The sequence below is a fragment of the Schistocerca cancellata genome, chromosome 2, assembly GCF_023864275.1.
Source record: "Schistocerca cancellata isolate TAMUIC-IGC-003103 chromosome 2, iqSchCanc2.1, whole genome shotgun sequence".
Taxonomy (NCBI): Eukaryota; Metazoa; Arthropoda; class Insecta; order Orthoptera; family Acrididae; genus Schistocerca; species Schistocerca cancellata.
In genome coordinates this window covers 268,432,371-268,459,203 of record NC_064627.1, presented here as the reverse complement: position 1 = coordinate 268,459,203, position 26,833 = coordinate 268,432,371, and the positions used below count along the sequence as shown (strand labels likewise).

At 40.1% G+C, this 26,833-nt stretch overlaps 1 protein-coding gene across 2 annotated transcripts in view; it reads right to left on the bottom strand.

Moving 5' to 3' along the window:
* Positions 1 to 26,833, bottom strand: part of LOC126145121 (chromosome transmission fidelity protein 18 homolog) — a 464,617-nt gene that overhangs the window by 340,012 nt on the left and 97,772 nt on the right. For both annotated transcript variants that reach the window (XM_049915535.1, XM_049915534.1), the window contains exons 14-15: positions 25,531 to 25,648; positions 24,624 to 24,794 (exon numbers count right to left, since the gene is read on the bottom strand). In XM_049915535.1, the coding sequence (XP_049771492.1) occupies positions 24,624 to 24,794; positions 25,531 to 25,648 (289 nt within the window). The remainder of the gene's footprint in view (positions 1 to 24,623; positions 24,795 to 25,530; positions 25,649 to 26,833) is intronic.

Here is a 26,833-nt window from a genome sequence, read left to right as displayed (position 1 = left end):
TTTGCTTAGTGAAGGTGTGAAACCTATTGAAATTCATCGACGAATGAAGGTTCAGTACGGTGATGCGTGTTTGTCACAGCAGCAAGTCTACGAATGGAGTAGGACGCTCGCAAACGGTGTAGTGGAAGATGCTCCTCGTCCAGGTCAGGCACAACGAGTTGTGATTCCACAGAACATTGCAGAAGTTGAAGCCATAGTGACACTGAATGACATTGCAGCATGTTTACAGATTAGTCATGGGTCAGCACACAACATCGTGCATGATGTGCTCCAGTTTCACAAAGTGTCTGCAAGATGGGTGCCATGGCAGCTGACTCCTGAAATGAGAGAACGGCGTGTTGATGCTTGTGAAGAACTTCTTCAGCGCTTTGAACGAGAAGGTGATGGCTTCCTTACAAGAATCGTTACTGAGGACGAAACCTGGGTTCACTTCCACCAACCGGTAACGAAGAGAGCGAGCAAGGAATGGTACCACCATTCCTCATCACCAAAACCAAAGAAGTTTCGAACAGGCGTCATTTTGGAGCAGTACATGCCTAGAGGGACCACTGTCACCAGTGCATCATACACAGATCTCCTAAAAAATCATCTGCAGCCTGCAATCAAATCAAAGCGACGTGGATTGCTGTCAGCAGGTGTCCTTTTGCAACATGACAATGCAAGGCCGCACACTGCCCGTACAACAGTTGCAACAATCACAGAAATGCATTTTAAGTGTCTCCCTCATCCACCATACTCACCAGACCTTGCCCCAAGTGATTTCCAAATGTTTGGACCACTCAAAAACGCAATGGGAGGAAAGAAGATCCATTCTGATGAAGAGGCACGCCACGCGGTGCATGAGTGGTTGTGCGGACTACCAAAAGAATTTTTCTCTAAAGGAATTTATGCACTTTGTAAGCGCTGGAGGACTTGCATTGAGTGTGGGGGAGATTATGTTGAAAAGTGATACAGATTTGTACCACTTCTGCACAATAAATAATATTTAAAAAATATTTAAGGTTTTCATTTGACTCAAACTCGTACAATAATATAAACACTAGCTGAGACAAATTGTATGGTACAAACGTAATTTGGGCACAACTACAGAAATTTAATTTTCATTGTTATTAATTATTTCCTTTAATGTTCTTCGTTCATCTGTCACTGGTTTACTTTTATTTTTATTGTGTTTATTCCTGTAAAGCCCAAAGAATATTGAAGTCAGTTTATAATGCATCTTTCCGTCGCTGCTTGGTAGAAGAGTTTCACATTTATAACGAGCAGTCACATGAATTTGTGACAGGTGGAAAAGAAGTAATTAAACTTTTTATTATTTCAAAAGTAATCGCTTAGCTGTTAACAGATTTATGCCACTGTGAGACAGATGGTCAGTGTTTTGAGGGAAAAACGTTTGCACTTACCTGCAAATCACGATTGTACAAAGGCGTTCACCTCTTCGCCCGAAGCAAATCGACGACCACCATTGTCTTTCAACAGGCAAATTGCAATATCGTCAGGGATACTACAGCTGCGAATCTGCTATTTATCTTCTGAACTAATTGACGGTAATACCGCCGGCCGCGGTGGTCTAGCGGTTCTAGGCGCTCAGTCCGGAGCCGCGCGGCTGCTACGGTCGCAGGTTCGAATCCTGCCTCGGGCATGGATGTGTGTGATGTCCTTAGGTTAGTTAGGTTTAAGTAGCTCTAAGTTCTAGGGGACTGATGACCACAGATGTTACATCCCATAGTGCTCAGAGCCATTTGAACCATTTGACGGTAATACCGTCCGCTCATCTTTCTGTTTTACCAATTAATCAGCCACCAGATCCTTAAGTGCATTTTTTATTTTTGACATACCGCCTCGTTTGCTTTTCTTTTTCTTAACTTTACATAGACGGCGAATCTTGTGTCTTCCACACGACTCCAGCGTTGCTCAGCTTAGGACCTAATATATAGGATCACCTGAAGATGTGGCTGTGATGGCACGAAACCGGTCTCTAGTCCAATAAAAAGGACTTTCATGCAGCTGAAGTGGATTTCTATTTTCCAAGATCTTCCCAAAATATGGAAAACTCATGGGGAGAGACCGGGGCTGTATTGAAGACGTGTGAGAGCCTCCCGACGAGAACTTCTGTAGCGTACTCGAAACAACTTTAGAAACATGTAGGTGAACCCACAGTTGAATTAACGAACTAATGCTTAAGGCGATTACTTTTGAAATGACATTCAGTTTGATACTTTCTGGCAGATTAAAACTGTGTGGCGGACCGAGGCTCGAACTCACGACCTTTGCCTTTCGCGAGCACGTGCTCTACCGACTCAGCTACCCGAGCACGACTCACGACCCCTCCTCACAGTTTTACTTCCACTAGTACCTCGTCTCCTATCATCCAAACTTCACAGAAGTTCTCCTGCGAACCTTGGAAGGCTAGCATTCCTAAAAGAAAGAAAATTTCATTCTGGAAACATCAGACTGTGGCTAAGCCACGTCTCCGCAATATACTTTCTTCCAGCAATTCTAGTCTTGGAAGGTTCGCAGGAGAACTCCTGACGAGTTACTGGCGGAAGTACAGCAGTGAGGAGGGGTCGTGAGTAGTGCTTGGGTAGCTCAGTCTGTAGAGCACTTGTGCACGAAAGGCGAAGGTACCGATTTCGAGTTTCGGTCGAGCACACAGTTTCAATCTGCCAGGAAGTTTCTTATCGGCGCACACTTCGCTTCAGAGAGAAAATTTCATCAATAAGCAGTTTACTTACTTTTTTTCATCTGTCTCGTATTCACTTCAGAGCCCCGTATACACTGGTGTCCAAAATTAAAGCAACAAATCATTATTTCCTCTTCCTGCGTCTAATTCACGGTATAATCGTACAAAATGTCAACAGAGCAATCGTGTTCTGCACCGGAAATGGCATGCCGGTCAATGGCAAAAACCATGCCAGCGGTGATGACAGGGCACCGATCAAAAGTGATAGTGTTTGCCGAGTAGTCCCACATCTACAGACGCTGTGTACACAGTCACAGATTGTGCAGTATGGCACGAAGAAGACACCTACCACACTCTCTGCGGTGGAGAGTCGCAAGAAGAATGCAAGCTGGACAGTCGAAAACTGATGTGTGCCCGAAGGTTTAATGTGAGTAGTTCTTATGTTTCTCGGATGTGGCGACTATTTATAAAGACCGAAACAGTATCCCGAAGATCAGGGTAAGGCCGACCACGTTCTGTGTGCGTATCCCTGACGCATCTTTACGGAAGAGAACGTCTAGAGTCGAGTCGTCAACAGCCAGCTGGACGGTCGAATAGTGCGCCAATCTTCTTTTCGCAGGTGAGTCCCGATTTGGTCTGGAGAGTGGTTCTCTATGCATTCACATCTGTAGGAAACGACAAACACGATTTCAGAATCCAAACACTGTGGAAAGAGACTGCTCTAGGAAGATCCTTAATGGTGTGGGCAGAGATTATGTTGACCACTCGAACACTCTTCATGAAATTGTACGGGTGAATCGGCAAGGTTTAACTGCTGTCAGGTATCGCGACGAGATCTTGGGACCTCATGAGCGGTTTTTTTGCGAGGTGGCGTGGGCCCAGACTTCGTACTGATGGACGATAATGCTGTACCGTTTCCTGGAAACGGAAGATACTGCATGCATAGAGTGGCTTGCTCCCTCGTCCGATTTGAATACCATAGAGCATGTCTGGAATGCGCTAGGGAGACTGGTTGCAACACGTCAGCATCCACTAACCACTCTTCAAGACTTGCGAGCATCTCTGCAGGAAGAATGGGCGTTATTGCCTCAACATGAGGCTGATGACATCACTCAGAGTCATGTTGTCAGGCCCGTATTTCTGCCACGAGGTGATCACACCCAATACTGAGCACATTAACCAGTTGTCGCAATGTGTGTGCAAATCCGTTAAGTTGGAAAAAACGAAGAACATTTTCGTCTACCTTTATGCATGTTGCAGTTGTTTTAGTTCTGTGTTCTTTACATGGTTTCTACTTTATTATCATCTGTTTACACTGTTTTGTAGCAAAACAAACGCAAACTTGCAAAATTTCCGTTTGGTGCTTTAATTTTGGACACCAATGTATTAATGATAATAACAAACAGTATTTGTAGACTATTTATGTTTGGCCTTTTTCATTGATGGAAAGGCTCTCAGCAGCATTATCAGATAGTTCACTGACGATACTATTGTCCACAGGAAATTTTCGTCATTGGAAAGTCTTACGTAAATGCTGACAGAATAGTAATTGGCACTAAAACAGCGATACGTGGCTATTTTACAATGACGTCGCTTAAACTGACTCGTTATTACTGCAAGGTCTTTATTTTTTTCTTCACGCTTTATATAAGGTGTTTCAGATAAAGTGAATTTCTCTGTAACTGACAAAATAATAAGTGAAACGAATACTTCTTCAGATAGGTAAACGCAAGCAACATTACTCTATCTGCTAAGTTGTGAACATAATTTAATCCATCATTCTCCAGCTAGTCACAGCAACGAGTTATAACTTTTAAATATAACATATTTTCTATTATGTACCTGATGTATTTAAAATGTGTACAAACCAATTAAAATCAATTATCTATGTATTTTAGATAATGAACTGGAAAAGTTCGGAGCGATCTTGCGGGCATAGTCCCAAGTGACTTCAGACAGTACGGCGAGAAAGTTTGTCGATAAGTGACACCCGAAATTTCAGATCGCTTCTGTAGGTCGTTTAGGATGACTTTGAGCTGTGCATTAAGGAAAAGGGGCACTCGTTTGAACACCTTAGTTTTATGAACATTCCTCCGCTAAAACATCGGTCTGAAGACACTCAGTTATGCACAACATGTTGCATACGCTTTTGCGACTGAACGTGTCTTGCACCCAAACTAAAAATGAAAGATATTTTATTTAAATTGATTTGCACATAGCTGCTTTACATACACCAGCCCCATAAAAGAGAAAATAATGTTCTATTTATGGTTCAAATGGCTCTGAGCACTATGCGACTTAACTTCTGACGTCATCAGTCGCCTAGAACTTAGAACTAATTAAACCTAACTAACCGAAGGACATCACACACATCCATGCCCGAGGCAGGATTCGAACCTGCGACCGTAACGGTCGCTCGGCTCCAGACTGTAGCGCCTAGAACCGCACGGCCACTCCGGCCGGCAATGTTCTATTTAAAAAAAGCTTTCTGTAAATGTCTGGAGAAAGACTAACTATTTTCATAACCATATAGAAAGCGTCACGTTTCTTACGTTTATCTATCTAAATAAATATTCCTTTTACTTATTTTGTAAGTTAGATAGAAAAACACCTTATCTGAAACTCCCTGGATGTAGTTGTGTATCAAAGGTCATCACTTATCAGAGAAAGTGTCAGGTAAATATGCTTTATACAATGTGTATACACGTTCAAGAAAAAAATTCCCGGATTTCGTCCGGCTAAAAATACTTTTTCTCAGGCGAAAATTCACTTTTCCCGGATAAAAATACAGTATACCCCCGCGTGAAAGAGCTTTTTTTTCGTTTTAAGCGACAATTCCTCGGAGCTGTACAACCTATCAGTCCCTTGAATGGTAAGGGTTTTATACACGACCATAAAAATTCCCGGCAGTTTAGGAGGCGGAACCCAGCGAAAAACATCTTGTTTTCAAAAGATCTTTAATGCGCGGCAACACGCACACAGCATATTTTCGTATTACGAAAATATAAATACGAATTCCACCAAATACAGCACGATCGCTTCGGGAACACTGAAATCGAGACTGTGGTGCGCTTTTGTCTGCCAATCAGAGCTCTCGCCACTGGATCTTGTCAGCCAATGACAGCATATGTACAGAGCACAGGACACGTCATGCACTCAGCCATAGCCACATCACTGGTCAGTAGCGCGAACGCGCACATAGGAAGGAAGTTAAAGGTTTAAATTAATATAAATACACTACAATTACAAGAAAAGCTAAGCTTTCGAGTATAGTATTGGTCTTTTTTAGGAGGTGTTACCCTCCAAGATATATCAAACACGAATGTGCTAGTAAAATTTTTAAATAACGGCATAAATGGCTGGTCTTCGGGGCCCAAAATTTTTGTAATTGGCTGGTCCTGAAAGTCTTAAGTTTTGAATAAGAGTCATACGCTCCACGATTTTCAAAAATTCATCGCACATTCTCACACGTTAACATAATTTATCATGCGTGAAAGGAAATTTACTTTGAAAGTAATGCTTCTCAAACCACCATTCACAATATTTTCCCGCGACCTGTCAGAAATGTAAACACTTGTGACGTCACGTTCATCGAAAGCAGTTTGTTGTACGAGGTATTGCATGTCTTCGTCCAAAAGCCTCCGACACATTCTGTTGCTGGCAGGCGTTTGTGTGTCCACTATCGTTTGCTGTTGTAAACGACGCATTTTCTTTGCAACTAAAGTTTTATTTTGGTGTTACCCTACCGTTTAATCTTACTGCTGCAGTATTATTCTGTAGAAGCAGACAAAAGTAAAATTGTTTGCTACAGTATAAGTTCTTACCAGTCAAAATTACAAAAATTTAACTGGAAATTGCAACAATGAAAAATTTCCGGAATTTTAAAAAATTTCCGGGTTTTTCTCGGATTTCCCGATTGTCCTGGGGCGTTTACATCCTGTTTATAACAACGAACATCAAACGCAACGAAAGATGATAACAAAGGTTGACGGTTGGGTGGGGTTCAGCGCTTCGACGATATGTCATTAGCGAAAAAGGCTGCCATAAGCAAGTGGTCGTGGTCCGTTTTCAGGAAATCAGGGCCACAAATTACTACAGCCACGCGAAAATCAAATTAAGTTTCACCTTCGGTCTCCAGTCCTTGGTAAAGTCATTAATTTCGGGACACTAGCTGGTTTGGGCAAGGACACACAAAGTGACATAAGCCAACGGAAAAAAAAGATTACTTTCTGTTGGGTAATACCTAAATTCGTTGTTTTTAGGCACTCAGTTCATGTTAGACAGTGTTTTTTTTCTATCGCGTACAGTTTTGTCGCACTGTTATTTTGTTATAAACTAGAAAACTAGCAAATCAAATGTAATTGGAATGAAAAGTATGAAACGTTTGTTCTCGTCTGACGTCTCGAAGCTTCCATCGCGTGGCGAAGTCTGTCTCTGATGCGGCCAGAGTCGAAGCACTCGTAACAACGAGCGGCGCTCCAGACAAATTACCCGACGCATTGCTCTACAGAGTTCCTCGGAAACTTTTGATGGCAAACCCGGATTTCTATGCACTGCTACACATACACTACCTGTGTAAATAACAATAGCCAGCCTCGCTTTGACCCTCGAGACAGGGTTAAAATAGTCACTACTAATATACCACTAGCCAATTCCCTGTACAACCCAAATGATTTCAAAAGACTCTCAGATCCGACCGCTCCATTCGAAAACGAACCCGCAAATAGTCACTATGTCTTCTACAAAACCTTTCTAGCATATCCTCCAGTCTAAAGTTAAAAGGATACACAAAAAAAACACAAGTTTCCACTGTAACAAACAGGATTTATAATCTTCTACGAGACCTCACCAATTCTGCCTCATTGTTATCAAACACTATCTCCAGCGAGCTGCTGTCTCTACATTCTGATAGCAGACCTAAGAACTGTGTACACCTAACCGCTGCTTTCTCATTTAGTTGCACCTTTTCTAACAAAAACTGGAAAGCAGCTGAGAGATTCTCACCAAAGCACAGCAAACACACTTGCTACTCTTTTCAGTTTCCCGCTGCATAATAACAACTTTATTGAGGACTGAGGATCTCCCACTCGTGAATTCGTACACGCAGCAGTTTTAAAACCACAGCTCAGATCGACAGGGACTAGAACTCCTGTCTTACATCGCGACGGGTGCCGGTTCACTCCCTATTTCGCTCCACGAAAATATTCAATGTTTAGGCCTTTCACTCCATCGGAACCAGAAGCAGAATGAAGGTATTTGCATTGGCCATTTCAAGCACCCACTAACAGAGCTGCTGCAAAGTGCTACTCCCTGGGAGGGCATTCAGAACGTTTCCTGCAAATCTGTTGGAAAATACCGGCCATTGTGGGAAATCACATACATTTAAGCCTGCCATGTATATACTGAACTCAACCCATTTAGGAGGATTAGGGGAAGACTGAAACGTCACCACAAGGTTGGAGAACTCCACTTTCCCTTGGATACTGGCTCTGGTGGACACAATAGTTCCTGAAGAGCATACAGGCGCACCCCAGAAATGACATGTTACAAGTAATTTAATTATTCAGTATGAATGAATGTTTTATTTAGGTATTAACATAAAAACACCTGAATGAACCTTTCATTCTGCAGTCGAGTGTATGCTGTTATGAAACTTGCTGGCAGATCAAAATTCTGTGCCGCACTGGAATCCACATTTCACAGGCAACGCTCTTGCCAATTCCAGCTTCGATTCCCATTATAGCGTATAGTTTAAATCAATCAGAAAGTTTCACAGTAGCAACCATTCCACTGCAGAGGAAATTTTGATTCTGAAAATGATGCCTCAGGCTGTATCTAAGCCATTTCTCTGCTATATCCTTTCTTCCGAGACTGCTAGTACAGCAAGTCATTGCAGGAGAACTTATGTCAAGTTTGGACGGCAGGAGATGACGTACTGATGGAAGTAAAGCTGTGAGGATGGGTCGTGAGTAGTGCCTGTGAAAGGGACAATTCCAAGTTGGAATGCTGTTGTGGCACACAATTTTAATATGCCAGGAAATTTCATGGAAACACCTTCTTCTTAAAGGATTCACTACAATTATTTCTCCAGTGAACTGCCTCTTGTAGACCTCAGTGAAGTGACAAACAATAGCCTGCCATGAAATTGGCACTGCAGAGGCCTCGACACTGTCTTTCCATCACTTTGACGTATTGGTAAAATCATTAGCCTCGTTCTTCACTGCTGTCACCCATATTATCAGTTAAAAAAAAAAAAAAAAAAAAAAAAAAAAAGTATATATGTGAATGTTCAAAAAAGTTAAACAAACCAGAAATAAAAACAGATGAACCCAGGAGACATCACACTAATGGAACATAACACTACCTGAAGCCTTCATAATGATCTCCACTCAGCAAGAAAGAGTCCACAAGTTTGTTCAGGTATGTCATATACAGCTGCAGCTGCTCACTGATTAAATCTCGTAAAACTACTAAATTATGCAGATGTTGATTGTTACATTTCACCTGCTATTCCAGATGTTTTCTGTGGGATTCAATTTGGGTGATTTAGGGGACTAGTCAAGAGGCGATAGCGTTTCTGTATCCATCAAACTGGGACTGTATATGTGCATACGTGAATACAGCTGTTGTCATCTTGGAAGGCAGAAGTGTCCACAGCACACTCATCATGGAGATGCTACAGAAAGAGCGCTACTTGGGCACCAAGAAGGCTGAAATAAATATCCTGGTTCTTGTCGACAGTAACCAGATCAAGTTTCCTCAATTCATGGTAAGGAAAAGTCCCCTGAAAATCACAGAATGATGTCTGCCCTGAATTAAAGCCTCCACATACTATGATTTAAATGGCTTGATGCCCACTGGCACACTGGATACCTTGCACGATTTGAAAAGTGAGAAAATCACTACTCTGCAGACCACACTACACACTTCCTGTCCACTACTGTTCAGTTGCTGTGTCGTTTGGTCAATTCAGCAAATGAAGATATATTTATACATTTACCATGAACTTTATTAAGCTGCAGCTTAATAAAGTTTTTGACAGCAGCTGATGGTGGTGTAGCTACATAAATATGGTTTTCACCAAATATATGACAGCTACACAGCACCACTACTTTGTTAGGAGGAGTGAACTTCTACATGCCACTGTGAGCAGTAGCCTTTTGGGAAATACCTGACACCAACTGTACAGCCCATGCAGTTCTCTTCACACTGTATGCTTTAAAACTCACCAAGATGACCTGAATTCATTAACAGCAGCAGTTCTTGTCGGGTTTGGAAATAGTTGTCACTGCCAAGGCACGACATCCATCTCTGATCCCTGTCATGCAAACTCTATTCTTATGATGTGTTACTGGGTTGAATATAAGTACACCATTCCTTATAAACTCAATGAACAGTCCACATCGATAGACAAACAAATCGAGTAATTTCATTCACAGTGTAGTTGTCTGCTCGTCCCAACTACTACCTCTTGGATGTGTCATCCCAACATGTTAGTAACTTTCTGCCATTCTGTCACATCTCCACATTGATCCACCTAACTGCACTGACTCCAAGCAATGTAAGTCAGATGTAGCAGACTGCCTAAAAATCATATCCAGACTGGCTGACACACTAGCCCTCCTTGTTAATCTGCTGGGTAGGTTCAATCCGGGGCCAGCACGCATCCCTGAGATGAAATTATTCTCTCCTGGAGCAATGCATCAAGCAATATGGAAAGCAATAGCAGCTTACTGCTTAAAAATGTTTCTTATCAGATCACAACATGAAGCATCCCTTGAAAATAAAAATGCATCAAAAAATGTCTCTCTCTTCATTGTAAGTGTTTATGTCAAGCTGTGGCTTTAATGCAGTGAAGATGTAAAAGTTACTGCTTCTTAAAAGATCTGAAATAAATGAGAAGATGGATTCCATTATTTTAAAAGCACCCGTAAGGAAATTCAGTCATCATTTGTAGCATTTTTTTTTTTTTTTTTTTGTATGTTTCTGTTACCATTCTGTGATGATGAAGTAGACATACAAGCCAGGGTCAAAATGCTAGCAAATCTGGACAGAGAGAATAGACAAATTTAAAAGATATCAGGATGGACCATTATATTTTATTCATTGATTTACATCTCTTAATTCAATCTCATCTTCATTTCAAAGAAAACATTAGCCAACTTTGTGTCAGGCAAGAGCAATGACCTGTTCTGTTGCCTGAAGTCTATGGACACTACCTTTATTCAAGAGTGCTCTTTGACATGGATGACCATGACTTCTCATTTAGATGCTAAAGGATAGTTAAGGAGCTAAAAGCTGTTAATGGCTCTGTTCAAAGGTGTGTTAAATTAATTCAAGGTTTTCATGGAATAATGACTGTAGATTAGGAGCAAACAGATTTTGTATTGTTTTGTGTTCAAGAACATCTTAGGCTGCAGCCAGATTACAAGAAAGAGAAAACATTCTCTAGAATACTAAACACATCCTAAAATGCAAATGGTTTTGCACTGACTACAAACTACAAAACCTAAAATTCTGGTGAATTTCATGCCAGAGACATCAACATGAGTTCATTATCTTGCTCCTCAAACCAGTTTCCATCTTGTGACATGTGAAGGTGGAAACTGGTTTGAGGAGTAAGATAATGAACTCATGTTGATGTCTCCGCCATGAAATTCACCAGATCTGAACATGATAGAACACAACCGGGGTGGTAACAGGAGACAACTCTGAACTCAAAAACCACCGTCTCCTAATTTGCAAGAATTGTGCAACCTGTGTGTGAAACATCTGGTGCCTCATATCAATGGAAACCTACTAAGCACTTTTTGAACCCATGCCATGCAGAACTGCAGTTTAAAATGATTCCCAAAGGTGAAAAAACATGCTATTTTGCTGATGGTCATAATGTTTTGGCTCATCAAAGCATCTGTGTCTCATGGTGGATAAGTAACCCAGGGCAAGGAAAAAATGCTTGTGTTCTAGGCTGACAAGTGGTAATTGCTTTCATGCTCCTGTACTACAGCTGGTCAGCTCCTTGTTTATAAAATGTTTGATATAATTGTTTTTATTATTTGCTTAAACAGTGCTTAGTGTATTGCTTTGGCATAGCTTAAAGGATAACAATGTACCCTGCCTGACAAAAAAGTGAAGCAACCAGAATGGGCAGAGAAAACAAAATGTACTTGGTCTACAACTTTGCTTCTGCCATTTTTTCTTGAAGTTCAGTGCTTTACTGTGAAAAAAAAAAAAAGGATTCATAGTATTGCTCATCACTGGCCACTACATTCTCCCATTTTTCGGATAGCATACAAATCCCGTGGCGGAAGAACTGGGCATCTTTTGAGGGGATCCATGAATTGATTCAATTTTGCACTTGTTCATATGATCGGAATTGCTGGTCAGCCTGACTGTATGCCACTGATCGAAAAAGGTGGTGGTCAGAGGAAGCAACGTATGGAGAATACGGCGAGAGGGACAGGACTTCTCATTTCAACATTTCCTTGTATATTTTGACGGGTTTTGCGACATGGGGTCAAGCACTGACCTGCTGCAAAATTACCTTTACGTGTCTAGCACTGTATTCTGGCCGCTTGTGTTTCGGTGCTGGGCTCGAACAAATCAATTGCTTTTGGTAATGATGTCCTGCAACTGTCTTCATCTGTTTCAGTACCTATGAAAACGTTCTGTCTTCCACTGCCATGCCGGTCTTTGACATCAAAATCACCGTTCTTAAGGCGTTGAAAACATTCTCTGCATGTTCTTCCACTAATTCCCTCACCATTGGTCTTAGCCATCATTTTAAGAGCCAAAGCCACAGATTTCTTCATGTTAAAGCAGAAAATTAAAACTTACCGCAAATGGCGAGAAAAGGGTACGTAAGTTGACGTACTTCATCGAAAATAACCTTATGATGTAATCACAAATCGACTAATATTTTTATGGCATTATGTTTACAGACGCCTAAGCTTATTGTATTACACCTATGACCAACCGCCCAAACCCCACTTGCTGCTACTGCCATTTATTGCAAAACGGCAGAAGCAAAGTTGTAGACCTAATAACTTCACAGGTTGAACAGGTATGTGATGTTACTTTGGGATTACAATATTGAGACAAATTCACAAAGAACTTGGCAGTATGAACCCAAGTATCAGTATGACACTGCACCCAAACTGACCTGGATGTATGCACTGCATCGGTTGGGAAGGGTGCCATAAAGCTGCTGTATCCTCTCCTCAGGCAAGTTTGCCCACAATTATTGAAACTAGTCCTTGACATCCTAGGTGCTGACACTGATGTCAAGCTGGTCCAACCCACATTCTATCGACAACAGCTCTATGGCTCTCGCTGGCCAAGGGAGCACCTCAGTATCACACAATGGTCCATAGAGAAATATTCCATGTGTGGACAAGCACTGTCCTGTTGGAAAATGGCACCACAATAATATCACTTCAGAGGTAACAAATGAGGACACAGGATGAATGTGTTGTACCATTATTACATCAGAGTTCCCACTCATGACCTGAAGTCATAGCCAATGGCTCACCAAACCATCACACCAGTAATAACACTGCCATGCTCTCCGAAACATTGGAAGAATGGCTCCTCTACCCATGTTGGAGTACGTGCCAACAATGGTCACCTGGGGCCACACAGAACTGTGATACATTGCTGAACATAGTGTGACACCAACCATCAGCAGTTTATGCTTCCCGGTCATGGTACCATTCTGAATGTAGCTATTTGTGTTGTTGTGTTAATGGCAGCCTAGGGCTGGAACAGTAACTCCCTAGTCCTGCTGTTGCTGCTAGTTTCCAACCAACAATGCAGGATGACACACAATGTTGCAGGGAGTCCACTGCCTGTTCTTGGATGGAAGGGAAGATGCAGGGCCAGTTTAAGGCCCAAGCGACACAAGCCACCGTTTTGGACACCAAGCTGTGAAGGGTACCTGGGGCAACACAACTGTAAGATTTCTATACATGACACATCACAATTACTAGCATCCGCTTAGGAAGAGTTTTAACAGGGGCACAAAAGTGCAAAATTGGTGAACACTGCATATCAGTAGTGAAAACAGACACAGGTGAAAGTGTATGAGGGAAAGTGTGTCGCACAGGAGAGAGGAGGAGGGGGGGGAGGGGGGGGGATGAAAATGATAAGTGTCAAAAAATGTTCTCAAACCACCCCTGGACAGATGTAATAGGTTAACAATGTGCTTGGTCCATAACACTGTATTCCTCTCTTTTGATGGTCAGACATAGTCAACCAGAACCTTGATAAGGAGTATGCCTTTTCTCATTATTAAGTCCAATGCTGAGTCACTGCCACATTTGAATACTCCACAAATTTGAATATTTCACGATTCAACCAGCTGGCCAAATGGAGACCCACAATAAGGACCTTTTCAAACTTTGTCAGCTGCAAATAAAACTGTCTCACTTGAGTGCACAGTACCTCCATGTTCGTCAAAGTGATCATCAAAATCCGACATTGTTCATGCCTCTTTGTACACCATACCAGCCTGATAAGAACACTAAACACCAATGCACTCTAGTGGCTGTTCTACTTGTCACAGAGAATTGCAACTCTAATTAGTTTCATACCTGCTGACAGTGTGCATGAGCACAAAGTTACATTGACATCCAACCACATGTTCTATATGCTTCCAGTCATACTATCCAGAACAACAGTAATTTTGATTTTAATTTTGTCACAGTTTGCAACTTATATACCATATTTTGATTAAAAACAAAAAACAAAAAAACAAAAGAAAAACGCCCCTTTAATGCAGGACGCAAATTGTCCACGAAGAGACCATGCTCTGAGAATCAGCTACACTGTTCCTCACACGGTGTCTGTCAATTTCAAACAATTTTCTGAAGGTGAATTCACTAAAGACTGCGTTTAAATAGCAATGGAGAAAATGTACCAGCAACTGATACCCAACACTGACATTCTAAAACAAAGAAAAGCATACAAGCAACGAAATAATAGAAAACAATTTTGCACTGATTTCATTGGTTTTCATTGCATTTTGGTTTTCCAATGTCTGGTAGCAGTTTCATGAATATAGTGTTCATTGGTCAGCTTTACCATTTTGTTTACCATTGCTTTTATTTTGAGTCACTTTTTTATTTGCAATTATTTCTTTATTTTATAATCTAGTTGTAATTAAATTCAAAATTATCAGCTTCACTAAATGCTGGCCATGCTTGGCCGGTATTTCTGACAATTTTCTTTATGTTTTGGTACCTAAAATTGGTTATAAGAAGATTTACTTTTTCATTACAAATTAAACTGCAACTGCTGCCTTTCCTTTATAACAACATTATTTTTGACAGATTGAGCTTGGGCCAACTGTGCACCACATGCTGCATTCAATCATACACTGTATGGGGCTGCACTGCTTATCTCCTAGTGTGAGCAACACACTCTCAAAGCCCCCGCTTCCTGGAGTAACAGGCAAATCTCGCTGCTCTGCACAGTATTGTTATTAATGGCCCTCCTCTGCACTATTCTGCAAGTGAGAATCAGCAAAACATGCAACACCCCATCACTCCCACATTGTTCCACAATGGTTTGGGGAACATTTCACAACTGACGGGAATGTAGCTGGGTGATGTCTTCGACAACCACTGATATTTTGACAGGCGCACATTCCATCATTTTCAAAGTACAAATGCAAAGAGAGATTGCTGTACAAGGGAATTTAAAATCCCAGTACGTGGGGCTATGCTGACTAAGAGTCATAATAAGGCAAATGTGGAAAACAGACGTGAGCATGCGGGCTGGAAGTGCACACAAGAATCTCTCTACTGTTGTATTCCAAAGGATGACTGACGCCACGTCAATGTTCTGCAGTAGCGGATTTGCACAGAGTATCCTCAATACACTGGTCCTCAACCATCCTGATGATCTGACCAGTGCCTGCCTTGGAATCAGCTCTGACTAATATCTGTAAGGAGTGAGTGGCAGTCGAGTGATTGTGGAGGGCCAAGGCTATGTACCTCATTGTCTTACAGAATATCAGTTCGTTAACTGCATAAAAAGAAAAATTATCTTGGGAACAGCACAAAGTAATGAGACAGGATTACTGTTCATTACTCACCTAAAAGAGGAGAAATTTTTACCCTTCATCTGTAGGATTAAAAATATTGCCTCTTGAAGTTAATTGCTGGCCACAAATTCTGTTTAATAATTTCTGACTGTTAAGTATCTACATCTCTTAACTCTGCTGGAAGTATTCGTGAAGTTAATATTGGGAAAAACATTGAATGTGAAAATTCATTTAACATGAGATGATACTTTGTAACATCATATAAATTTTCTTTTAATCTGAACTAAAACTAAATAATGCAAAAAAAATTTTCTTGGATGAAAAAAACATACCTTATTTCTGCTTTCGGTATGTCTCTCAGATTCACTGTCTCACTTTTTTTTGCAAGACCAAAGAAAGTTAAAGACACATTCTTCTGTTGCTACTTTACTCCTTGTCCTTAGATAGTGCCACTGTTGAAGCATTTCAGTCAGTTTTCGAATTCAGTGATGGAGGGTGTCAAATCTGGTGACTTTTGTGTTGAAATCAGTGAAATTTGCATCAAAGCTGGTTAATGTTTTTTTTTTTTTTTTAGGTATGTAAATTTTTCTCATGCAATAGCAGAGAAATTGGGACAAATTGCTAATTTCCTTTTTAGTTTCTGCAGAAGGCATAACAATGCCACTACTCAACATGGTCAGTGTGGTTACTTCACAGACCAATGGTGACTTGGTAACAGTCAGGGAACACAGTCCCGCGAGTGGGACAAGCTCGTCATGCGAACTGAACTATGGGTTGGTTGGTTGGTTGGTTTGGGGAAGGAGACCAGACAGCGTGGTCATCGGTCTCATCGGATTAGGGAAGGATTGGGAAGGAAGTCGGCCGTGCCCTTTCAGAGGAACCATCCCGGCATTTGCCTGGAGTGATTTAGGGAAATCACGGAAAACCTAAATCAGGATGGCCGGACGCGGGATTGAACCGTCGTCCTCCCGAATGCGAGTCCAGTGTCTAACCACTGCGCCACCCCGCTCGGTGAACTATGGGAAGTGAAGCACCAGAAAACATGTAGATACCGGTAAGCTCATGCCATATGCTCAGTGCATGGCTGGCATGGGCAACTAATGACTGACTACACAAAAACTCCAGGCACAAAGCACAAGGCTAGGCCCACAGCAGTTTACTTCTGGAGGAGCATGAGACTGCTTCATTTATTGCTGCTTGCAAATAAACACTTCCATCAGTGGATCTGCTCATATGACGTCACATATGTGTACTCTATGGGTAGTTTCTAAACTATTCCATTGTTCTATCCATGCAAGCTCATCTGCTTTCATTATGAGGTCCACTGGTGACGATACTAAGCCCTTGAAATGAAGGTGCAGCTGCTTAAGGCAGCTGATGACAAAGTGATATTGAAAATGGAAATCTCTAAGGAGTTGGGCACTGCTAACTCAGCACTGTTGACACAGTCAAAACCAAGATCATATTATGATGATTTTGGAGTGCAATATGTTTGAGTCAGAGAGAAAAAGATAACTCACTGAACACAAAGATGTGGGCAATATGTTGCCTGTTTGGCTTAAACAAAGCAGGTCTCAGAAAGCTCCCATATAAGGACCTTTATTACTGGCACGAGCTGATGATCTTTTCTCAAATCCATGCTGGCTGAAATATTTTAAGAAAAGTAATATGTGTTCAAAAAAATTGTGCAGTGAAATCAGAGAAGTTTTATTGACTATGAGTCCAGACTGGTTACAGTCAACGTTGACTGCAATACTTGAATGAGATGCAAAAAATGTCTGCACTGTTGATGAAACTGGTTTATTTTATCTTTGTAATCCCAATACCGTTTCTTCTATCCCAGTACAATATTCATAAAATAACAAGTCTATAGATTTTCAATGTAGAATATGGACTTATCCATGTATTAGCCATGATGGTGCATCCAAACAACAGTAACTCATCACACAAACGTCAGGTCCAGGTTTGGTTCAATTACCTATCTTGCAGTCCATCAAGTGACTTTATTATCACGTCTGTATCTCCTACCAGCTAGCTATATATGTTCACAATCAATCATCATGCAATCCCTCAGTATGTAAGTCAGTAAATAGTGAGGGTTTGAACACGGCAAGAAAAGGTACGATTTATAAGAACATGAAAGCAGATCAACAAGGCCCAAACGGCTACATCCCTTCTCATGTAACACTGTTTTTGCTGAGTGTTTATTATTTGGAATGACTGAAGTGTACCAAGATGATGAGCTGGAAATTGTACAGAAGATGGAGTGACAGATGAGACAAATTCTATATTAGAACTGGTACTACCAACAGAAGCAGCACTGTGCAACAGCTGATACCAAAGTGATTGACCTAATAACACATCTCAGATTATCACACATCACTCATTTACACTTGTGTTGCCAGGAAAGGAGTACTGAACTACTCATTTCTCACAGTAAGCTGATGTGGTAACATTAACGCCTATTGCATGGTTGGCAACAGGAAAATATGTGCTGGTTTTACACCATTCCACACATATCATGCAGTGTCCAACATGATAGCTAACATTTGGGCTGTACCACTGGTGTGGTAAGATAGCTCCCCGCCAACAGCACAGGCACACAGGGGGTGCTAAACTGATGAGGAAAAAATGCCAAGTTAGTAAGATGATTCAAGAACTAACGAGAAGAGATATTTTTAAAAATCCATTTGATGACTCCAAATTCCTGGACATCAACTGTATTAGATACTGATCTGCTACCCAATAATGACACATGAAAATCTGCACCACACCGGGACTCAAACCCAGATTTCCCACTTATCGCAAATGGTTGCGTTAACCGCTTTGGCTACCCATACACACTCCCTGGAAAAGACTTCCACATGTCATGTCATTCTTTCATGTGCTGACACTGGATAACAGACCTATACCTAATACAGCCGAAGTCAAGAAATTCACAGTCAGCAAATTAATTTCAAAAATATTTCATAGACCTGTTGTTAGTCAACAGCATCCGTTCTTTCAGACATAAGTATTTGGGAAATATATCTGAGTTCTCCTAGCCCTTGTGTTCCTGTCTTGTGTCTACTGTTGTGTAACATACAACTTTGGTGAAGTGATGTGTTACCCAATGTTCACCTAGTCGACAGATGATGATCAGCACAGTGAAAGTATTTTTATTTGTGCATTAGTTTAGAATCACAAATTGTTTGGAAATTTGTAATCGTTTTTGCATGTACACTGGTGGAAATAGGTGTTGTGCATCTTCAAGGTGGGACTATTATGGCAGTTCTGCTACATGTTGCAGTACCCGCTGGGTTGGCAGTAGTAATTCTGTGCTTTTGGTGTCCCAACCCAGAGAATGGGATGTGCCATCAAATAAAGGGGATACCTTGGCAAAAGTGCAGACATCATGGAGGACACACCACGATTTGTTAGGCATCAGATCTACAAGATCTGTCATTAACGTCATACACAAAGTACGTAATATCATAGTGCATGTATGAACACAAACATCTTATGAAGTGTTGCCATACTGTAGCTGAAGGAGGAATATAAATGTATTTGACAAAAAGTGCTTTCTGTTATTTAGTAGAGGTTGAAGACAGATAAAAGCTTTCAGACTCCAACACAGGAACTGTTGAAATGATACAGGAGTCCACATCAAGAAGAAAATCTTTGATTTATCTGAATGTTTAATAAAGAAGCAGTAGTTCATAATTTTAGACTAGCACACACCATTTCAGACTCGATAATATTTCACTATAAGACTGTTAACTCACACTGTTACCATTTCTACAGTGTTATTTTGTCCAAGCAGTGACATCAGGAAATTACTACCAAAGAGATGTCTATCGTTAATGTGGTTTACACAGCAACAGCACAATTGGTTCAAACAGATGCAACATTTTGTGAACGCAGTTCTATGAAATTAAAGATGACAAAAAACTTTGTAACATTGATTATTGGCAAAAAGCAGACTGACCAATTTAGCTATCTTGTTGATAGAATATGACACAGCTTCTAATAATTTTCATATGTGCAACCGAACCCCGTCCACATTCTGCATGTTTCAGCCCAGAGACATGTGGCCATCTTCAGTTAAGTAGGCAACTGCTCAAGAGCACAGGTGCATTCACGATTTTTATGCCAAATCATACACATGCAAAATAAGCTGGCGTCTTTTGGCGCTTGCATCACGTGATGACACGCACAGGCCAGCTGAGTTGTGTGTGCTACCCTCAGTGGTGGAAGTGAGAGATGATCTTATCATTGAGTATCAAATGAATCTTTCGATTCCATTGTGACTGGATAATTTTAATTATTGGGTTACAATTTTTATCCAGTTGATAGCCCCTGTCACAATTTATAAAATTATTACCAAGGCATATTTTCCACCAGTTGACTACTGAATTCCAAAAACTGGAGACCAGAGCTAAAATTTTTGTTCTATTGCATTCCATTAAGTGTTCCATGGAAATACAGTGTTCTGCTACTGCTGATTTTAACAGATGCTGAGGATGGGTGCATGTTTTGTGTTCTCTACAATGCTCCTGGACAGTTCATGTCATCTGGCTTCTATATGCAGCAACACACTCACAGGGAATTTTGTAAATACCCTCTTTCTTTCAGTTGTAAGTTGCCTTTAATGGATCCAAGCAGTGCTAAGCTCTTCACTGGTGAATCGAAAATAACCTTGATTTTATTTTTCCTAAGCAATCTGCCTGTCTTAGACGACACACTCCTGGCATATGGAAGGAATGCAGTTGATTTATTGTCAGCATCAATACCCTCAGTGCATTGCTTCTTGCTATTATAACCGTGCAGGGCTTTCCTTATTTGGCGTGAAGTGCAGCCATTTTCTTTAAAAACCTTCTCCAAGTGTTCTAATTCTGCGTGGAGGTTTTCATTGTCCGATATTATGTGTGCCTGATGCATTAAGGTACTAAGAACACCGGCAGTTTGTGCATGGTGAAGACAGCTGGACACCTGGAGATATATATCTGTGTGCATCCGTTTTCTGTACACAGAATGACCCAATGACCCATCATTCTTGTGGCATACTAGCATGCTGAGAAAGGGTGAAGTTCATCTTTCTCAATCTCTTATCAGTTGCTTGAGTACGGTTGAGCTTAGTTGTTCAGATTTACTAGTTAGTGGTCTCGTTTTTTACCAAAGTGCCTTTAATGGACTTGTTACGTCTTATTGGTAACTTATTCAGAGCTGACCTGATGGCCTTGTTTGAACTACTTCTTATTTAATAATGAATCCTTTGAACAAACAGAAGGCGTCGCCATGAGGAGTCCTTTGCCCCCTGAGGTGGCTGATCTTCTTACGGAAGACTTTGAGGAGAAAGCACTCTGCTGTTTTAAAGCCCATGGTTTTCTGGCATTATGTAGATGATACTTTTGTTGTACGGCTTTGTGGCAGACAAAAACTGGAGAAATTCCTTTTTCACTTAAACTGTTTACATGAGAACATCAAGTTTATGAAGGAGATTGAGAAAGACAGGACTTCACCATTTCTAGACATGCCAGTACACTGTAAGAATGATGAATCACTGGGACAATCTGTGTACAGAAAACCCATGCAGAGACCTATATAGACTTAAATCTCCAGGCGTTTAGCTGCCATAACCCCTCACAAACCACCAGTACCTTAATATATCAGGTGCAAGTAATATCGGATAGTGAAAACCCCCATGCAGAATTAGAACATTTGGAGAAGGTTTTTAAAGAAAATGGCTACACTTCATGCCAAATAAGGAAGGCCATGCACAGCTATAACAATAAGCAATGCACTGAGGATATTGATGATGACTATATACCAACTGCGTTCCTTCCATATGCTGAGAATGCTGCACGCAGCTTGCTTAGGAAAAATAAAATCAAGGTTACTTTCCATCCACCAGTGAAGAGCTTGACCCTGGTTGACTCTGTTAAAGATGACTTACAGCTGAAAAGGCGGGCACTTACAAAATTCCCTGTGTGTGTGGTGCGGCATATATACGTCAGATTACATGCACTGTCCAGAAGCATTGTACTGAACATGAAAGATACACTCATCTTTGGCAACCATTACAATCAGCAGTAGAACAAGACTATTTCCATGGAACACTCAATGGAATAAAATAGAACAAACATTTTAGCTCCAGTTTCTAGTTTTTGGAATTCAGTAATCAAAGAATCGGAGGAAATACTTCTTTCTGATAATCTTATAAATCTTGACAATGGCTTTCAACTCAATAAAAACTGGAATCCTATAATTAAAATTAAACAATGGAAAATCCAGTACAGAATGTAACAATATTATGAAGAGGATAGTTGCTACTCACCATATAATGGAGGTACACAGAAAGGCTGTCAGAAACTGAGCTTACAGACAAAGAGGCTTTCACGGAAAATATACAACAGACAGACAGACACACACACACACACATACACACACACACACACACACACACACACACACACACACAAAAAAAAAAAAAAAAAAAGAGGCTTTCACGGAAAATATACAACCAACTCTCACACACACATTACCACAATCTCTGGCAGCTTTGTGTTGTGTTGTGTTGTGTCTTGTCTTCACAATATTGTTATAATTAAAATTATCCAGTCACAACAGAATCGATGGGGTCATTCGACACTCAATGATTAAATCATTTCTCACTTCCACCACTGAGGGCAGCACACACAAGTCATCTGCCCCACACGTCATCACCTGAATACATGTTCCGAAAGATGCCAGCATGTTTTGCATGCGCAAGATTTCGCATAAATACCATGAATGCATCTGGGCTCTTCAGTAGCTGCCTACTCACCTGAAGATGGCCGGTCGTCATTGAGCCAAAATATCATAGCAGAATGTTGACGGGATCTGGCTGCACACCTAAAATTATTAGAAGAAGAAATATTCCAGGAAAATTTCAGAAGTTACATATGACACAACTGTTAAATGTGATTCCAACAGCATAATCCAAGAGTTTGCTTCAGTCAAGCAAGGAAATGGAATGCAAAATTATAATAAAACACTGTTTCAAGAAATAAATATTTTCTCCACTCTTAATTGTACCCCCTTTTTTTTAATTGTAATTAACAATTTATGTGCTGTTAATAGACAGCCTCCGTAGCCAAATGGTTAGGATCACAGACTTCGGTGTGTAAGGACTCTTAGTTTTCTTAGGCATGGAGGTCTGGATTGGGTTTCACTGAGCCTCTTGTGGTCAAATGAGAAGCTGCTTGAATAAAGAAGTAGTAGCATTATCTGGATTCGCCCACTAGCAATAACAGCTGAAAATATTAGCAACATGCTGATCATATGTCCCTTAACCATAGATCACTTCTCGTACTGCCTTGTAGACAGCAATCAGCCAATCTGAACATACCTAAGACCTAATCTGTGAGTGGTGTTTATGTTTTGCACTATTAATAATTTATGGCAGGAAAATGAAAGCTATACTTTCAATTCTTTTCAGAAGTTTGTACCCAATTTGTAAACTATTTACCACAATCATACATTAAATTTGTGTGCAATATTTGCCACAAATATAGTTAATTTAAGTCATATTTTTCAATAATGCTTCTTTTTTTTTTTTTTTTTTTTTTAAGTTCTTATAAAGTTATAAAATTTTCTAAATCTGAGTAGAAAAAAATTCCGGGAAGATAGTTTTACAGGAGGGGGGAGTAGAGGAAGGGGGGCGGGATCCACAGATTTGGCAGTTCTGATGATGATACAGGATCACATCAGTATGGCTCTGACTTACATTGCCAAGGATAGTATCTATAATGATAGCATTCTTCTTGCAAACACGGTGCAGCTAATAATCTTGCATGTTTCAAAAAATGGAACATGTCTCAACATTATAATGCAGCTTACTGTCTTTCTTGTCCATTACAGGAACGATTTCAAGGACATAGTATACATGTTCAAGAGAGATTTCCAAATTAATCAAACCTTTATTCTATTTTAAAATTCATGGTGGTGTATGGCCAGTCATTTGATATCTCCCCCACCGACAGTAACACCAAAATATTGTACTCCATATTTTGTTATTGACTATATCACAACATTATTTGGACATACATTACATGAATACAGCTAGTGTCATTGCTGTTAGAGAGGTGTCCAGATGACTCACATGGTGGGTGATCTCGCAGCATTAATTCACAAGAATGCAATCACTACAGTGCAAATTACTTGAAACTTTTATTTCAGAACAGAAAAAAGTAGTGTAACAACATGATTTAGATGCTCTTTCTGTCTCCAATACCGTTACTCGATATTTTTATAGCTTACAGGGAACCGTTTCTTGCAAAGCATAATTGGATTACAATTATATATGAAATATGTGAAACAAATTCACTAGTGCCACTGGTCATGTATTTCATTTCTATCCCATATACCTTCTGCCTCCATCAAAGCCACCCTCCCCCTCCAGTTCCTGCCTCCTTTCTTCCCTTGCCCACTCATCCCACCCACGACACAAACTGCAGAACTGCAAACTTGGCAGTGTGTATTCATCTGGCACAATGTAGTTGTACAGCAGGTGTGTGTGTGTGTGTGTGTGTGTGTGTGTGTGTGTGTGTGTGTGTGTGTGTTTTTTTTTTTTTTTTTTTTTTTTTACACTCTAGCTTGAAAAAGGATTCATCTGAAAACTAGCAACATTTCCAGTTCTGTTTAAGTGGCTGTTGGTGGCAACTCACTGTCTCTACTATTCCATGAGTTATTACCTTTACTTCTCAATTAATTACAATCTGCCAGAACTTCCCATACCATAATTGTATGTGAAACAGTTTTACACACTTACCAAATTATAAACTTTTGTCGTCAAACTCTGAAGATGCCAAATTACTCTTATTAAAAACTATGCAATTACATTAACGTCTATAACGTATAAAGATTTTTTCTTACCTCATACCCTGCATTGGGATACGTAATCTTTGGCCATGAAGACAATGCAAATGTGAAATGCCAAAATGCAAATGCATATGGAAGATAGCTCATCAAAACATAATTCTGTGTGGCATGGATGTGGTGACTGAAAACATCTAATGTGCAGAACCACTCCAAGCTATCAGTAATCTGAAAAAATAAAGGTGTTACTCAGCCATAATTTAAGTTCTAAGAGCAAAAGAAAATCTTTCACATACATTGGAATAACTGGTAATTAATATATTATGTCTGCTTAACAAAGAAAGAGCTCATGTAAATGAAAGCTATTTCCAATTTATAGCACTCCAAGATGTATCAGTAAAAGGAGTTGTACTACTTAAATGCAAAACTAGTGTCACAAGAGTATTAACAAAATAAAAAAATAAAATAAAGTGGGATTCAATATTAAAGATCTCTTCCTTAAAAGATCAAGAAAGCATTACAGTTAACACAAAAAACAGGACGCTAAGACTACAATATGCAAATAACTCAATTCAACTATGACCTAGTAACACATTAAAAGAAATAAGCTTCAACTAGAGGTATAAAGAGAGGGACGTGGTATGTCTGGTAAAATAAACATAGGAAGGAGATGCAAAGAAAATGAATTTACAGCCGAAGATTGAAGACTACACACACTTGACAACAGTATGCATGAGAAAAGTACCTGCCGAAGAGCCAGTTTTGACAAACAACTGCAGTGTGGATGTAATTAATGCAGACAGTGAAATAAACACTGAAGTCAATGCTGATGAGATGCAGAGCTTGTTACCAACAGTATGCTACCTGTTGCTAGTGTTCAACCTTAATGTTAATTGTAGACAATTTTTATAACATTGAAAAAATTGACACTTTGAATTTTTTTCCATGAAAGATAATTGCTTACCTGTTTCAATTGAGCATATCCTTCTTTTAAATTCATATTAAGGTAATTTTCAAATACACCTTGTGCAAGTCTCTCATAATCACCATGGCTCTGCACAGTCTGCAAAATACTCCTCATCCTATAGAAATGAAAATGGTAATAAATTTTATGTAGGCCAAACATGAAAAAAATGGAGAAATAGGGGCATTATTCAACAATGTCATTTACATAGAGAATGATCAAATTCTATTCTATATTGATATTTAGATACAGTAGAACAAAACATTTCGATAAATGTTCATGTAGGCTTTAGGTATGCTGATGCAATAGCCATTACTAATTTAAACCTAACATCAAATTAAGAATGATTTCTACATGTCACTTTTTCAACAAACTTTCATGGATTTGGTCATCAATATTTAGCTCATCAGTCTACTTTTTTTTCTTTTCAATTTGGCTGATACAGCGGCATCATCCGCAATCCAGGCAGTTGTACTTTCAAAATATGCAAGCTGCCAGTTACACAACCATGTTTCTTACATCCGCCACTGCAGCACAGGGTGTTGCCATGAACGATTATGCTGCCACTAATGAGGTGCAAACATCCCCTCTTGAAGTTTCAGCGATGGGTGTACTTAAGTTCAAACATTCATGCACTGATCCCATTTTGTGCGTTTGCCAGCTGAATAAAGTTTACAGACTCTCATAGTGGCCAGGTTTCAACACCTTCACAACAGACATTGTGTTGAAGATTGACAGTATACCATATATTTCTACATTCAGATCTACTGTTGATAAAGGCACTGTCAAAATTACCAAATATGCAGCAACCAGTCGCAAAATCATGTTTTATTTATTCACTTTTGCAAATCGATTTCAACTGATTAGTTGAGTAGTACTCAGGGCACATATTGGTTGAAAGCACAGATGATGGCTGTTAATCAGTTGAAATCGATTTGCAAAAGTGAATAAATAAAACATGATTTTGTGACTGGTTGCTGCATATTTGGTAATTTTATGGTTTACGGTCGCTGCACGACTTGGGAACCACATGGAGCCGACCATTCAAAAGGCACTGTTGTTACAGCAACAAAGTTATTTATTGTTTTTACTATTTGATATTAGATGTAGAGTAAATTAATATCTGAATTCTCTATTAATGAACAGTGTCAGTTCCTCGCTCCTGTATCCACTAAAGAACCACTGTGTGTGCAAAGGAAGACATAACAGATAACACGCAAAGCACAAGATTACATGTATTGACAGCCTTTTGCTACTGTGCAGTTTACCAACAGCAAATGCTCCAAAATTATTTACTACATGA